Source organism: Melanerpes formicivorus, unplaced genomic scaffold (genome assembly GCF_026170545.1).
Source record: "Melanerpes formicivorus ecotype bairdi unplaced genomic scaffold, bMelFor1.0.p_v2 SCAF_7, whole genome shotgun sequence".
Taxonomy (NCBI): Eukaryota; Metazoa; Chordata; class Aves; order Piciformes; family Picidae; genus Melanerpes; species Melanerpes formicivorus.
In genome coordinates, this window is record NW_027142359.1 from 4530852 (window position 1) to 4544659 (window position 13808).

General features: G+C 42.9%; 1 protein-coding gene across 1 annotated transcript in view; it reads left to right on the forward strand.

Annotated features, from left to right (window-relative positions):
- Nucleotides 1–10072, forward strand: part of HOOK1 (hook microtubule tethering protein 1) — a 33110-nt gene extending 23038 nt beyond the window's left edge. The window contains exons 15-22 of the mRNA XM_068140709.1: nt 994–1134; nt 1779–1866; nt 2396–2430; nt 3015–3097; nt 3492–3592; nt 4001–4102; nt 5148–5216; nt 5952–10072. Coding sequence (XP_067996810.1) covers nt 994–1134; nt 1779–1866; nt 2396–2430; nt 3015–3097; nt 3492–3592; nt 4001–4102; nt 5148–5216; nt 5952–6110 — 778 coding nt within the window. The 3' untranslated portion in view covers nt 6111–10072. The remainder of the gene's footprint in view (nt 1–993; nt 1135–1778; nt 1867–2395; nt 2431–3014; nt 3098–3491; nt 3593–4000; nt 4103–5147; nt 5217–5951) is intronic.
- Nucleotides 10073–13808: the final 3736 nt, after the last annotated feature.

The following is a 13808-nucleotide window of genomic DNA, read 5'->3' on the forward strand; positions in this document are numbered from 1 at the left end:
ACTACATCGTAGTTTTCCTGGTGAACCAAGACTTCCAGCTCCTCTTGTCTGTTACCCATACTGCGTGTGTTGGTGTACATGCATTTCAGCTGGGCTGCTGATTTTTCATCTAACTCTAGTTTGTGTCTCCCTCTCTCCTCTCCAGAGAGACTGGTTTCATCACCTACCCCCTTCAAACCTAGTTTAAAGCTTTCCCAGCCCTCTTGCCCTTTCTGGATAGATTCACCCCATCTAGGTCCAGCAGGTCAGGTGCGGTAAAAGTTGCCCCTTGATCAAAGAGCACAAAATTCCACTGCTGGCACCATCCCCTGAGCCATTTGTTGATGGCATGGGTTCTCCTCTTCCTTTCAGTGTACACCCCTGACACTGAGAGAACTGAGCAGAATATCACTTGAGCTCCTGCCCCATCAATCAATTGTCTGAGGGCCTTGAATTCCTTTTTGATTGTCCTGGTGCTCTTCTTATCAATCTCGTTGCTTCCAGCTTTGATTACCAGTAATGGGTAATAGAGGCCTGGATTAGCTTTGGTAGTCTCCTGGTGATGTCCCTTACCCAGCCCCAGGTAGGCAGCAGACTTCACTGTGGGATGGGTCAGGACGACATATATGACCCTCTGTTCCAGTCAGGAGAGTTACCAACAACAATTCCCCTTCTGTTTATGGTGCTAGTCCTGATGGATGGTGAGGACTGATTTGCTTTAGGCATCCCCTCAGATGGTCCCTCTCCTGTCTTCTCATCCACATTGCCCTCAACATGCAGGACCTCATACTTACTGTGCAAGGGCTGGGATGTATTCCCCATGCATCTCCTAACAGGGACCTGTACCCATTCCCTGCTGTTTCCAGGGACACCTCCCTCAACAGGGGAGGTCTGTAAAGCCTGCTCCCTTTTAAGGTTGGGGGGGAAACAGGAATATAGTCTCCTGCACTTAGTCTGTTCTTGGTTTTTTTTTTTTCTTAGTTAACAGTGACTTTTTTGTTGGTTTTGATTCAGAGAAATGTTTATCCGGCTGCAGCACGAAAATAAGATGCTCCTATTGCAACAGGAAGGATCAGAAAATGAGCGTATCATGAAGCTCCAGGAACAGCTGGAGCAAAAGCATCGGACAGTGAATGAACTAGAAACTGAGAAAAGGTGAGGGGAGAAACAGCAATACAAAAAAAAACCCTGATTTGTAGACCTTTGAAGTGGCTCTATGGCTTGCATCTGTACTGCAGCACTATGCTGGAAGCCAGCTATCCTTTCTTTCACCAGTGTCATCACTAATGAATGATTGAGGCAAGCAAGAAGGGAAAGTAGCTTAAACGTCATGTTCAGTGTGGTAGGTCTGTATGCAGTCTGCTCTGAAAAAAAGTGTTGCTTGTAGGATGCTCTTCGTAGCTCTAAATGATTCTAGGTAGACCAAGATTGGAGGTAAACGCTATTTCTGCAACTTCAGACTGATCATGTTGTAACACTGGGATATGGTCTGAATCTCTCAGTTAAAGCATGCTGAAAGCAGTTTACTAAGATGTAAGACTTTTTAGGTATTAAGCTTCCTCAAAACTTAAACCCAGGACAACTTTATTAAACATTTTATAATGAAAGATCTAGAAGAAGTTTGTCTCGCCAGAAGTTCAGGTCAAACCAAATAAAGCATTTGAAATCATTTTCTTTGTGGCTTAAATACTGCTGGATATACCCTCTGAAACAGGATGTACCCATCCAGACATGAAGCAGAAAAATCTGCTTCTTGTGATGGATTTAGAGTGGTAAGAACTGTCTTTTCTTCCTAAAAGGCTAAATGAAGAACGTATTGGAGAGTTACAGCAACAGATTGAAGACCTGCAGAAGACTTTGCAGGAGCAGGGATCCAAGACTGAAGGAGTAAGCGAAATCTTAAAAGACTTTTTGGCAGTTTTGTTTAAAATCCTTCAGTGTAACATCAAGTCCTTTGTTTAGATGTCTCCTTTTCAATGTGTCTACTGCTGATAACTAAGAAGGCAGGATAGTGGTTCAGTGGTCTCCTGGTTGGCTTTTTGGGTTGATTCTTTTAAAGTTAGTTTGAAACCCACTAGTTTATGCAGTAGTAAGAATAGGCTCTGAAGCCTCTTTGAGGTCACTCAGTTCCCCACTGTCATTACTCTAGCTTCTACTGTACTTTTAAAACCCTCTAGTTTTATAATTAAATGATGCTATATTGAGAGAATACCTCTAAAGAAAAAAGATGCTGAAACTGGTATCTGTGTGATGCAAAAAATCTAAATGCAGTTACAGAAATGCATGAAAAACTTCAGTTTTCTTAGGATTTCTTTGGTTTGATGAGCAAAGTATCTTGTCTAACTTTATGAGATCACTTTAACATGTGGTGTGAAAAACTGAAATATAACTGAATTTTAACTCTTGCTTTTCCTAGTCTAGCAACCTGAAACAGAGGCTGGAAGCACACATGTAAGTATGGCACATGCACTGACAATAGCCTGTTTATGACAAATAATTTAATTGTTGTAGCTCAGAAACTGCCTAAGTCTTTGTAGGGATGTCTTGTTTCTCTGAGCCACTGATCTGAGTCATGCATGCGTTGAATGGAGGATTAGCATTCCAGTTGTCCACTCTGTGATAAATCTTGTAACTCTAGTATCCACTTAACTGTCTCCCCATCACCAGTAGCATTTGAATTGTTCTGGTTCTGCAAAAGACTGCCAAAACCATCACTCTTACTGAACTCCACCTTTATTTCATTCTTCTTAAATATTTTCATCCTTAGTTCCTACTAAGGACATGCTGGAGGGGTCTTTTATTAATAATTTTCTCATTTGTTTCTAGCTTTAAGTAAAGGAGATTCGATTCAGAAGTCGTAGCTTTTGTGGTTCTTCAAAAATGCCTCCTAATATTTCTACTGAAACTCAGAAGAATTGCCAGGGGAGAAAATAATTGTTTAAACACTTCCACCACCAAGTTTTGGCTTTTGGCTCTCGAAACTATGCATGGAATTGTTTGTGACCTTAATCCTTAGCCCAGCCTTTTATTCATAGGGAAAAACTGAATGAAGTTCACGATGAGTTGCAGAAGAAAGAGGCTGACCTTGCAGAACTACAGCCTGATGTTACTCAGAACCGTAAGTTGTTTTCTGTGGGGTTTGGCTTTAGTTTTCAAAGAAATTATGTTAAGTTTCTTCTAAAATTATTACAATAACCACTGGAATACTTGCATGGATAAGGCTTTCTGCTACAGCTCAGCTTTAAATGTGAACAGAAGGTGAAGGGAGGGTTGCTTTTTTGCACTCATCAGCAGGCAGGGGGAGGTTCGTGGGGCCTTAGTTTAGTTCAACAAATGGGAATTCAGGGTCAGGTGGGGACCTTCTAGTACAACTAAAGCAAAAATAAGAATTCTGGAAATGGTTTAGTAGCTGGAAAGTTTATTTGGGGATGGTTGAATCAAGAGAGCACAGAAACCTTGAAAAATACCATGTCTGGTTGCAATTTGTCTTTTGTTGATTTTTCTGTAAACAGCTCAGAAGATTGGAGAGCTGGAAGCAGCATTGCAAAAAAAGGATGAAGATATGAAAGCAATGGAAGAAAGATACAAAATGTACCTTGAGAAAGCAAGAAATGTGGGTGGTGTATTTCTGAACACAGGCATTCGTCCCTCATGAATTACTAAACAGATTGATTTGAGTCATCCTCCCTACCTATTAATTCCAACTAGTAACTACATGGTGCAAGCCCCATCCCTGGAGGTTTCTAAGGCCAGGCTGGTTGTGGCTCTGAGCAACCTGATCTAGTGTGAGGTGTCCCTGCCTATGGCAGTGGGGTTGGAACTAGATGATCCTTAAGGTCCCTTCCAACCCTACCAATTCTATATTGCTCAGCTGCAGTCAGTTAAATGTATGAGTGTGGGCTAAAGTGTGAGATGCATTCATGATTCCTTTATACCCTTTGGTATCTCTGTCATACTGTCTAACAGCCTAGCTGTTGAGAACCAAACCTGACTTGTAATGCATTTGTTTCACCTTGTACAGGTGATAAGAACCTTAGACCCCAAGTTAAATCCCGCATCAGCAGAAATTATGTTGCTCAGAAAACAACTGACGGAGAAAGACAAAAAAATTGAAGAACTAGAGGTAAACATTTACTTATGTGATAATAAATTCTAATGTTCTGCTGTCTCTGACACTGGACACTCCAAATCAGTCTTTCCTTAATGATCCAATACCCTTCAATACTCCATTCAACTAGAAACTGCACAGAATATCAAACCTAGAGATTCTTAGCTTGGCTTTAACCCTATATCCTAGTTAAGTTTGTTGGAGCACTTTTAGTTGTTCAATTTAGTTTTTCATTGGAGGCCTGAAACACTAACTTGGATTAATTCTAAACCCTCTGAAAAGCTGTAAGTGAAGTACTCCATAAAACCAATTCTTTTACTGCGTTATGGTAACTTGTTACAGAGTTGCAGAGACCAGTAGTAATGTCACTTAGTTTGTATTTGAGGAGTGACAAGTTTAATTCACTAGTCCTGTTAGCAGCAGCTTCATATACTGGAGTTCTTAAAAATCTGTAGAAGAGTTAGTGTATATATAGGAGAGCAAAAGTTCAGTAAAATCTGCACAGCTGAAAGGATTGTTGACAGTCCCAAAAATACTTGGGAAATGCTGCACTCAGTTTTATAGCAATAGTGAGGGGACTGGATAGAACAGTTACCTGAGCAATATTGAATTCCTCACTGTGTTAGCGGTCTGACACTAAATACTGTGGCCTCAGATTACTTCTGTGTGGATTAAGCAATTAAGCTATACAATAGCTATTCAGTGGCATGATAAGAATATTTATCCACTAGCTGTACATTCTTGTCTCTTGACTTTCAGGTGAAAAACTTACTAAATTATTTACAGACTTTATGACATACCTTAGGCTTTCATGCATATTTTCCCCACACACCCTCTCAAAGTATAGTTCTGAGTTGAGCTGCAAAAGTTTAGCCTCTTCTTGAAGTCTATAACTTTTTCCGTAGTCATTTCTGGAAGTATCTTTATTTACACCTCTAACCCTTCTCATTGTTTGGCACGCTTAAACATTTCTGCCGTGTTTATTTTTTTTGTGAACTGCATTAAGCTTATGCAGATTACTTTTGTGTTTTAATTGAGATTGTTTTGTGTCTCCTTGCAGGCTGAATACAAACTTGCTAAGTTACGTGATTATGAGGAAAAGCTAATTGTAACTGCATGGTATAACAAGGTGGGCCAAAGGTTTGGTTGTTTGGGGTCTCAGAAAAACACTCTGCTAAATGTGCCAGTTAAATCTTACACAGGCTTTTTTTGTTTTTCTTTTTAGCAGTATGGGAACAACTCTTTTGTAAAGTTTGTGCTTTCTTCTTGTCTGCTGTGGTTTGGAACAGGAGACTTAACACTTGGCACAGGTCATGGCTTCTGTGTTAGCAATGTCCTGTTTTCTGCCACGAGCTTCCATCTGGATTCAGCAGCCAAAATTCCTGATTGTTCAGTTGCATTAGTGGCTGAAGATTTCAGGCTTGAGACAAAAAGGCCATGGTTCAGAAAGTTCCCAGGTTCCCACTTTGGGCATTAGCATCTTTAGCAGAGTATTTGTGAAATACTCAGCAGTGTTGCAAAGGCTGTTAGAACATTTAATGTTAGATTGCTAGGAAAAGGACTAAAAGTTGTTTACCAGCATATGAGGCAATATTTAGTTTCATAAAGAAGATTAGAATGGGAAACCAACAAAGGAAAGTGAAATGGCTTACTTCATAAGACAACAACTTTGCTGTAACTAGAATGAACACATTTTATATCAATGTGAAATCAACCTTACTTTCTTCAGCCTTTTATGGTAGCAAGAAATGGTGTGTAAGAAATAGTGTAAGTCTGAGCATGGTGTATGACAGATGGCCAGTTTGCTTTGGGGTTTGGTTTGGGGTTTTTGCTGTAGTGTAAATGTTATTTAACTTATTTGCAGAGCCTCACTCTTCAGAAGCTAGGTATGGAAGCAAGACTGGTTGGCAGTAGTGGTGCCTGCAAAGATGGACCTGGCCGTTCCTTCCTAGCTCAACAACGACATGTCACCAATACCAGAAGGAATCTCACTGTTAAAGTACCAGGTGCAACATCTGATTAAGCCACAAGGACCACAAGGAAAACTCATATGTTAAAGTGTCCTTAAATGTTTTATAGCTTCCACTTCACTTGATGAAAGAGGAGCTTAGAATGGTGGGCAACTGCGAATTCAACATCAGAACCTCTCAAGACATGATTAAGTTGATCAGTGGTGTGTTTTCCAAGTAGGAGTAGATTTAATAATTGCAGGATGTATTTACAAGCACAACTTTAAAAGATTTGTATTTGCCTTCAGAATATATTGTAAATATGAAAATTGGCACTATATATTTAAAACTTTATTTAATGGGTTTGGGCTAGAAAGGTGACTTTTGTAGTGGGGAAGATGTTATGCAAAAATGTACTTGAGGAAACTGGTGTTATCAGGCAGTTTTGCTGGGCTCTTCTGGAAATAAATGGAGAAGGTTGGTAACATGTTTGTAAAATGACATTTTAGAAAATTAATTATAGCTTTTAAAGCAAAGAAAGACTAAAAGAAGGGAGGGGAAAAGGTGCTGTACAAGTTGACTTGTTAGAGATTGAAAGACAGGATTTGTTATCTCAAGTGAGAAGCAGAATGATCTCGGTTTATTTCAAGTTTGTGCGTGGATACATTAAGGAAAACCTGTCTGTAAGATACTGACTTCACTACAACCAAATAAGCTGGGGTTTTCCTATGTAAGAAAAACACTGTTGTAATAATTCAACTGTCTGGGCTGTATTTTAAGTCTGGCATATTGGTACACTGCATTTATTTGCAGAAAGGGGCTTAAATGGGAAGGAACCCCATTTATTTCCACTTACTTATGCAACCCTATCTATAGAATTCTATTTTTTTTCTCTTTTTAAAAATGTAGTTTCACTTCAGTTATTCTGAACTAATTGTGCTAGGCTGAGGAATGCTTTGCTTTTTGGGCAGCAAACATTATTTGTATTAGAAATGCTATGTCCAGCAGGAGTAGGAAGGCGATTATCCCCTTGTACTCACCCTGGTGAGGCTACACCTTGAGTACTGTGTTCAGTTTTGAGCACCTCAATACAAGACAGATTTGGAGGTGCTGAAGCCAGTGCAGAGGAGGGCAAGGAAGCTGGGCAAGGGCCTGGAGAGTGACTGAAGGAGCAGGGGCTACTTTGTTTGAAAGAAAGGCTTGAGAGTTCTAAAACTCGTTCTGCACCTGGAAGGACATTGTAGAGAGGCTGGTGCTGGTCTCTTCTCACAAGTAATAAATGATTGAACAAGAGGGAATGACCTCAAGCTGCCAAGAATCTTTTTCAGAACAAAGAGTGGTCAGGCATTGGAGTGTGTGAAGGTGGCTGAGTCACCAAGCCTGGATGTGTTTAAAGGTGGTTTGGATGTGGTGTTTGGGGCTATGGTTTGGGGTGAACCTTGGGTTCTTGGTTGGACTTGGTGATCCTGAGGATCTTTTCCAACCTGAATGTTTGTGATTCGTTGGCAGGGTGAAGGGTGCGTAAACTATAATAGTTTTGCAGTATTTTACATCAAAGAAGATGAATTGGGGGTTGATACCTGAAATGTGTGTGGGAAGTTGCTATCTTTCACAACATTTGTGTCACTTTGTTTACCAATTATCTTATTTTTATTGTCAACTCTGCTTTGAGGAAACTTATTAACGTCTGTTCTCCTTTGCAAACTGTCTAGAATAAATCCATTTCTCCCCACAGCTAAAGAAAGTAAATTTACAGCAGCCTATAAAATGACTATATTTAAACTAAGTGTCTGAGGGTGCTGTACCAGTCTGTGATCGAATAGAAAACTCAGCCATATGCATGAAGGAAAGCATATGTCTGCCTTTACCATTAAGGCCACCTTTGAATTGAGAACAAGGTTCAGCTTTGCAGAATTTAAGTTATGAGTATTTCACTTTTTCATGCCTCTTAGTATGGCTTGTTCTTTGATTTCATCCTTCCCCAGCATCTTCAATTCTTTATTGGGCATTGCATGCAATGCTAGAGAACAGGGAAGTGCTATTTTTCTGATACTTAGCTGGTGTTGCTCCTTAGTTGTGGTGAGAGTTTTACAGTGCTATACATTTAGGCATCCAACAGATTTCCTCTTTGGAAACTTGTCTACGCAAAGCCACTCGTATGCTAAATGTCGTATGAGCAGAGAATATGATAGACAAGCCGCCACTGGACAGTTCTATCTGTCAGGTTGTCTTCTTCAGGAGTTTATGCTTCTCTGGACTACCTCTTGGGTTTTGAGGTCTTTCATTGCTGCAAGTGATATTATTGGGGTTTGTATTTTGAAGATGCAATTGCTTGTTTGATCTGCTAGTAGTGTGGGAGATGGTGATGAGCAGTGGAACAGGAAACTGTCTTAGCAGGATGCTTATGTTTCTAAAGCCTGGTACTTTGGTGTGTTCTAGTAAAATGTGAAATTGTCACTGGTGATGTTGAGTTTGGTCTCTTAAGCCTTGTCCTCTACAGCATGGAAACCTTCATGGGCATCTTTCAAATACTCATCTAGTTAGGAGGCTTGTTGAATTTGTTGTACTTCTCACAGTAGTAGAGCTGTGTCAGTAGTTGTATCAGGTGCTGAATAGTGAAAAACTTGGAGCAAATGTTTTTGCTGTACACTTCTCAAAACTGCAGACCCTGGGTCCAAAAATGACCGAGAACTTCCTTATGGGAAGTTTCTCTTCTGAATTTAAATAGAGAACTAAAGGTGGGGAGGGGGGTGGAGGGGTGTCATCAGCCTTTTTCAGTGCAAGATTGTCCCCAAGGGGGTTATTTGGATTGCCAAAAATTAATCAGGTTTTCAGGTATTAGGTGAGATGTTATTTATCTGAGAGTTTTCCAAAGTGTTAAAAGTGTGTAAATATAACCTTGGTGTTTCTTTGGGATTGAGAACCTGTTTAAGAGTGGCTGTTTTATAACTAGTTAAAATTGGGTTACATCCTATGAATGAGGAACAGATCTGTGGAAATTAGTATTTGATGATAAGCCATGATGTATTCACTTCAGCTCATTTGGCTGTGCAAAAAGGATCATTAGCGTAAATGTCATTTTAATGTTCACTTCATGCATGTCAAACTAAAAAAGCTACTAATAGTGTTGCTGTCTTAGAGCTGAGTTGTTTGCAACACGTAGCAGCAGAACAGTGCCAGTACACTTGTTCTTTAAGGCAATGTGCACCACTGCTGAGGCAGGACAAAGAAAGAGGCTGCTTGTCTGCTGCGAGATGAATTTCTGTCGTGCCCAGACAGCACAGTTAGGAACAGATTCAAATTGTGAGGTGAAAGTATTGACTATCGTTGAATTTAAGCAGCTTTATTAATAACTTTAGCCAGCTTCTAGTAAAACGGGTAATATAGATCCAAAGAAACAAAAATCTGTGCTGATTGACATATCAGTTGTTAATATATATATTATTTTTTTTATACAAGATTAAGAATAGCCACTATGGAAGAGAAGTGTTCTGTAGCAATAATACAAATCGTGGCCTAGTTGGTTCTTTTACTTCAGGTGGATCAGGCAGCAGTTTTGAGAAGATTCTTTTGCAACACCTGTATTATAGTGGATTAAGAAACATTCACTGCAAATAATTTTTCACTTAACTGATTTTTTTTGTTGTTGTTCATTAATATATATATATATATATGGGTACTCTATTTTCTACAATATACTTATTTGGAAATAATTAATATAAGCAATACTGATGTTTTACTTAGGTAGCCATAAAGAGTTTAGGAATAAGAAAATGAAAACAATTGTTTAAGAGTTGGTAATGTCTAGTCAAGTAGTGTATTAACTTTTTTGCTTATTTCCCCCCTCCCCCCGACTAGTCACGCTACAGTTAAGGTTTTCAGTGTACCAGTGTCTGCGTCTTCTGTTTAAAATAAATGTAAGCACTGTGTTGCATAGAACTGGGAAAATTGCACTAATTTTTAAGCTTTTGGTTTTATTTTTCTTTGGAAAGAATTCTTTTATATTCACATAAAGATTTTTTTTTTTTTTAATTAATTCTTTGGTGTCTTTTATTCCAAGCAGTGTATGTAGTGGTCACAAGTTGACATAATGTGGTGGTTTAGGCTGGGTGCTGGCCTGGATGCCACTGCACAGGCCACACCTGGGAGGTCCCAAGGGGTGGGCCCAGCCCAGGGGGTGGTCACAGGAACCCAGGTATTCCATTCCCATAATTCCTGCACCACTATAAAATCCATGGCGGGGTCTGGCACTTACTCTTTCCTTCCTCTCCGCCACCTGGTAACTGGGGGAGATGTCTCTCGGCCATGAGCCTGGCTAGGCCCAAGGCCACGGGGGAGGGGGTGGGGGGGGGTGGGATGGTCAGTCTCAGATCTGGCCAGCTGAGACTAGCCTAGCGGGGGGGGAGGGGGAGGGGGGAAGGAGGAGCCCTGGGGGTCTTGGGTGCACCCTCAGGTGGGGATAGGATGTTTCTGGGTCTGTTTCGGGGTTTCTCTTGTCACTGTGCTCCTGGCTTTCTGTGCACACTTACTGTTTTCTATTTAAACTTTCCATCACTTTTGCAATCCATTTGTCTGAGTCGTTATTTCTGCCCGTGATGGGAAGGGGGTTTGCCCCAACCCATTACATTTTGGCGCCCAACGTGGGGCTAGTTGTTGTGGTGAACTGCAGATCAGATTGCAAAAGATGGAGAGTTTAAAGTCAGATGTGGGGCATTGCTGGTTTGGAAGTTGGGGCTGAAGTTTTCTTGTCGGGGTGACCATGTGAACTCCTGTGGACTGCAGAAGGACACCTGGTGTGTGGCTGATGGCATGGAAGTCCCTCTTGTTGCTTGGGAACAGTGAGGGGTGGCTCTTTCTGTGACTTTCTGCTCAGGGTAGCTGAAGAATGCTCGGGTAGCCTAAGAAAGTGAGACCTGCCTTCTCCTTGTTCTCTGTGGAGCGACGAGCGGCAGGGAGCGGAGCAGAGGAGGGGCAGCAGCAAACAGAGCGAGGTCAGTCGGCTGTTGCTGCGGGGGACAGCCACCCATGGCAAGCAGACAAGCAATAGCTTCCAAAACCCGAGGGCAAGCAGGGACTTCAGCTGGAAAGCCGTTCTCAAAGGCTCTGAGAACGCGCTCGTGGCTTTGGCTGAAATAACTGTTTGGATGCCCGAAGGGCTGGAGGTGACTTTGACTCTGCATCGTGGCGACAGAGACGGCGGGGGCTGGGCCAGGCTGTGTTCAAGCAGCGGCAGCAGCACCACCCGTGCCGAGCTGCGTTCAGGTGGCAGTGGCAGCTGTGAGTCTTTCCCTGGTGTTTTCGGACATGTTCCGAAAATGGCGCCAAGCACCTGGCTCCACCTCCTCTCTTCTCAGTGAGTTGTGCTGCAGCTGCCCCCTCTTCTGGGGGAGGGCTGTGAACCAGATGCGGCGATGCCTCAGTATGTGAACACCCAGTGTGGGGGCGATGACCTGCGATGTGCATTTGTGTAGCTTCGGACCATGGCTGGAAGTGGTCGGCTGCAGCTCCCTGGAGGGATGGAAAAAAGCAGTCGTGGAGCCTGATTGCTCCAACCGGCTTGCCCCAGGGGTGGAAAAAAGCCGCCGAGTAAATGTAAATGCGAATAAAGGCTCGGCTGAGAAGTTGTGAGCTATTTCCAGGTGACCAGGATGTCCCAACGAGTCCACAAGGAATTCACGCTGCAGAAGAATGACTCTGCGTCACTGGGAGGTTCCATCATATGAGGAAGAACTGGAATGGACTGATACTTGAGCATGAATGAGAGACTGTGTGGAAGGACGTCCAGATGAAGACCTGGACTGTTGCTAGACATGTCATCAGAAGAGTTCTAACTTGATATGTTTTGGGTGCAGGGATTATGGTATGGAATAAGGGGTGGTGTGTGGTGATTTAGGCTGGGTGCTGGCCCGGATGCCACTGCACTAGGCCACACCTGGGAGGTCCCAAGGGGTGGGCCCAGCCCAGCATCCATAGTTTTGGGCAGTGTGTGAACTAATGTTGATCTAATGACACTGTCTCAAATGTCATGTTACAGGTTGTGTCACATATGAATGCATGCATGGTGTGCTGTAACAGCCACAGATCAGAGCTGTGCTACCTTCCCCTCCTCTCTTCATTCCTCATCACAGTTCTGCTCCCACCCCACACTGGCCATCTCTGCTCAGTCTGCTGACAGCCATCTGAGAGCTAGGCAAGTGACCTTGTGAAGTATGAGGACTAAAGCTTGCTTGCAAATTAGCTGTTGAGTGACCTCAGTGATAGCTTATTGCTACTGAAGTAAGTGAGGCTCTCCACCTGCTCTTCTGAGCACCCAGAGGACAGGTAGACACTTCTAGATCACTGTGCCAGTTATGGCTTGGAATGAGTGCCCTCTTCAGTTTGTTTTGCACGTTATCTGCCCAGTTCTTACTCTTGTTCCCTGAGCACTAATCTCTACCCAGAAGGGAGGCTGGGGTGAGAGCGAGCAGTGTTTCACCTCTCCAGAGTGAAAATTATCAGGGAGAATGTGCCACAAGTTTCCCTCGGGTCACCTATTTCAGGCCTGGTTTTGCCATAGTGCATGCTTCTCCCTCTCTCTGAACCATACTCCTTAGCCTGAACATCCTGACAGTTTCCCTGTGAGGATGGGTAGTTGGGTGATACTTGGACAGGGAAGAGGTTCTGCACTGGCAGAAGTGTCCCAATGACCATGAAGCAAATGCTCAGATAGGAGGTTGTTGGCATAGCTTCATTGGTTCCCTATGAGTGACCACACATGGCACTATTGTAGATTATTGGTCCAACTACTAATGACATGTGAGGTTTGTTGATGCAGGTGCATGTCATGTTGTTCCAAGATAACTTTATAGCTACCAGTGTCTTGTTTTAGTTACATGCTGCAGGCACGGCACTGTTTTGCTACACTGCTAGCTGGCTCTGCACTTATGCTGAGCATGGCCTACGAACACGTCAGGCTCTAGGCCTGCACTGCCAGATTGCTCACATTGCTCGTCGCTGGCATTGCCACAGGCACACAGCCCACTTCCAGCCTTCCTCTTCTGCTTTTCCCAAGGAAGGAAAGAGCCTAATGTCCTGGAAGTCAAATGACTCTGGAGGGATGATGTGGGAGCCTCTTGCCAGGACCAGGGCCAGAGGACACCTGGCCTAGGGTGAAAAAAGGGTGGAGAGATGTGGTTTGGGATGTTTTATCCCATTTCTACTGCAAACCTGGTCAGGTCTACTCTACCTTGTAAATTGATTGGTTTGGTTTCCACCGTGTCTTGTCCTAACTCCACCTTAAGGATCTGTGACACTGGAGCCTCATGTCCAACCTCTTTTTTTCCCACCTGGTTGTGCACGGCACAGAAAAGCAGAGGAGGGAGAAGAGCCTCCCAGCCATGCCCTGTGCTTGAAGGTACCTGGGGGCCTTATTGGGGTCCCATGGTGCAACTGATGTTAAGCAGCAGTTGTCTGTCTTGCAATGCTGTCATTTTGCATGTCATGGTTTAATACTGAATACTGAAAATGACAGAAATTTGTTGCTGTCATTTCCCAAAGGATCCTTTTACTCACTAGAGTGACCAAGGTTCAGCTGCTGGAGCTCACCCCTCTGCTCCCTGGGGAACAGCAGCCACTCGGTGATACTGGGCAGGTAAACAGGGAGGATTTAGCACATGCCAAGAGGCAGGACCCACAACTTCTATATCTACAGGAACAGATGCTTTAGAGAGAGATCTGTTAAGAGAGCATTTCTTCTGTTCCATGTGGGTGGTTTAATTGTTGTGGCCCACAGG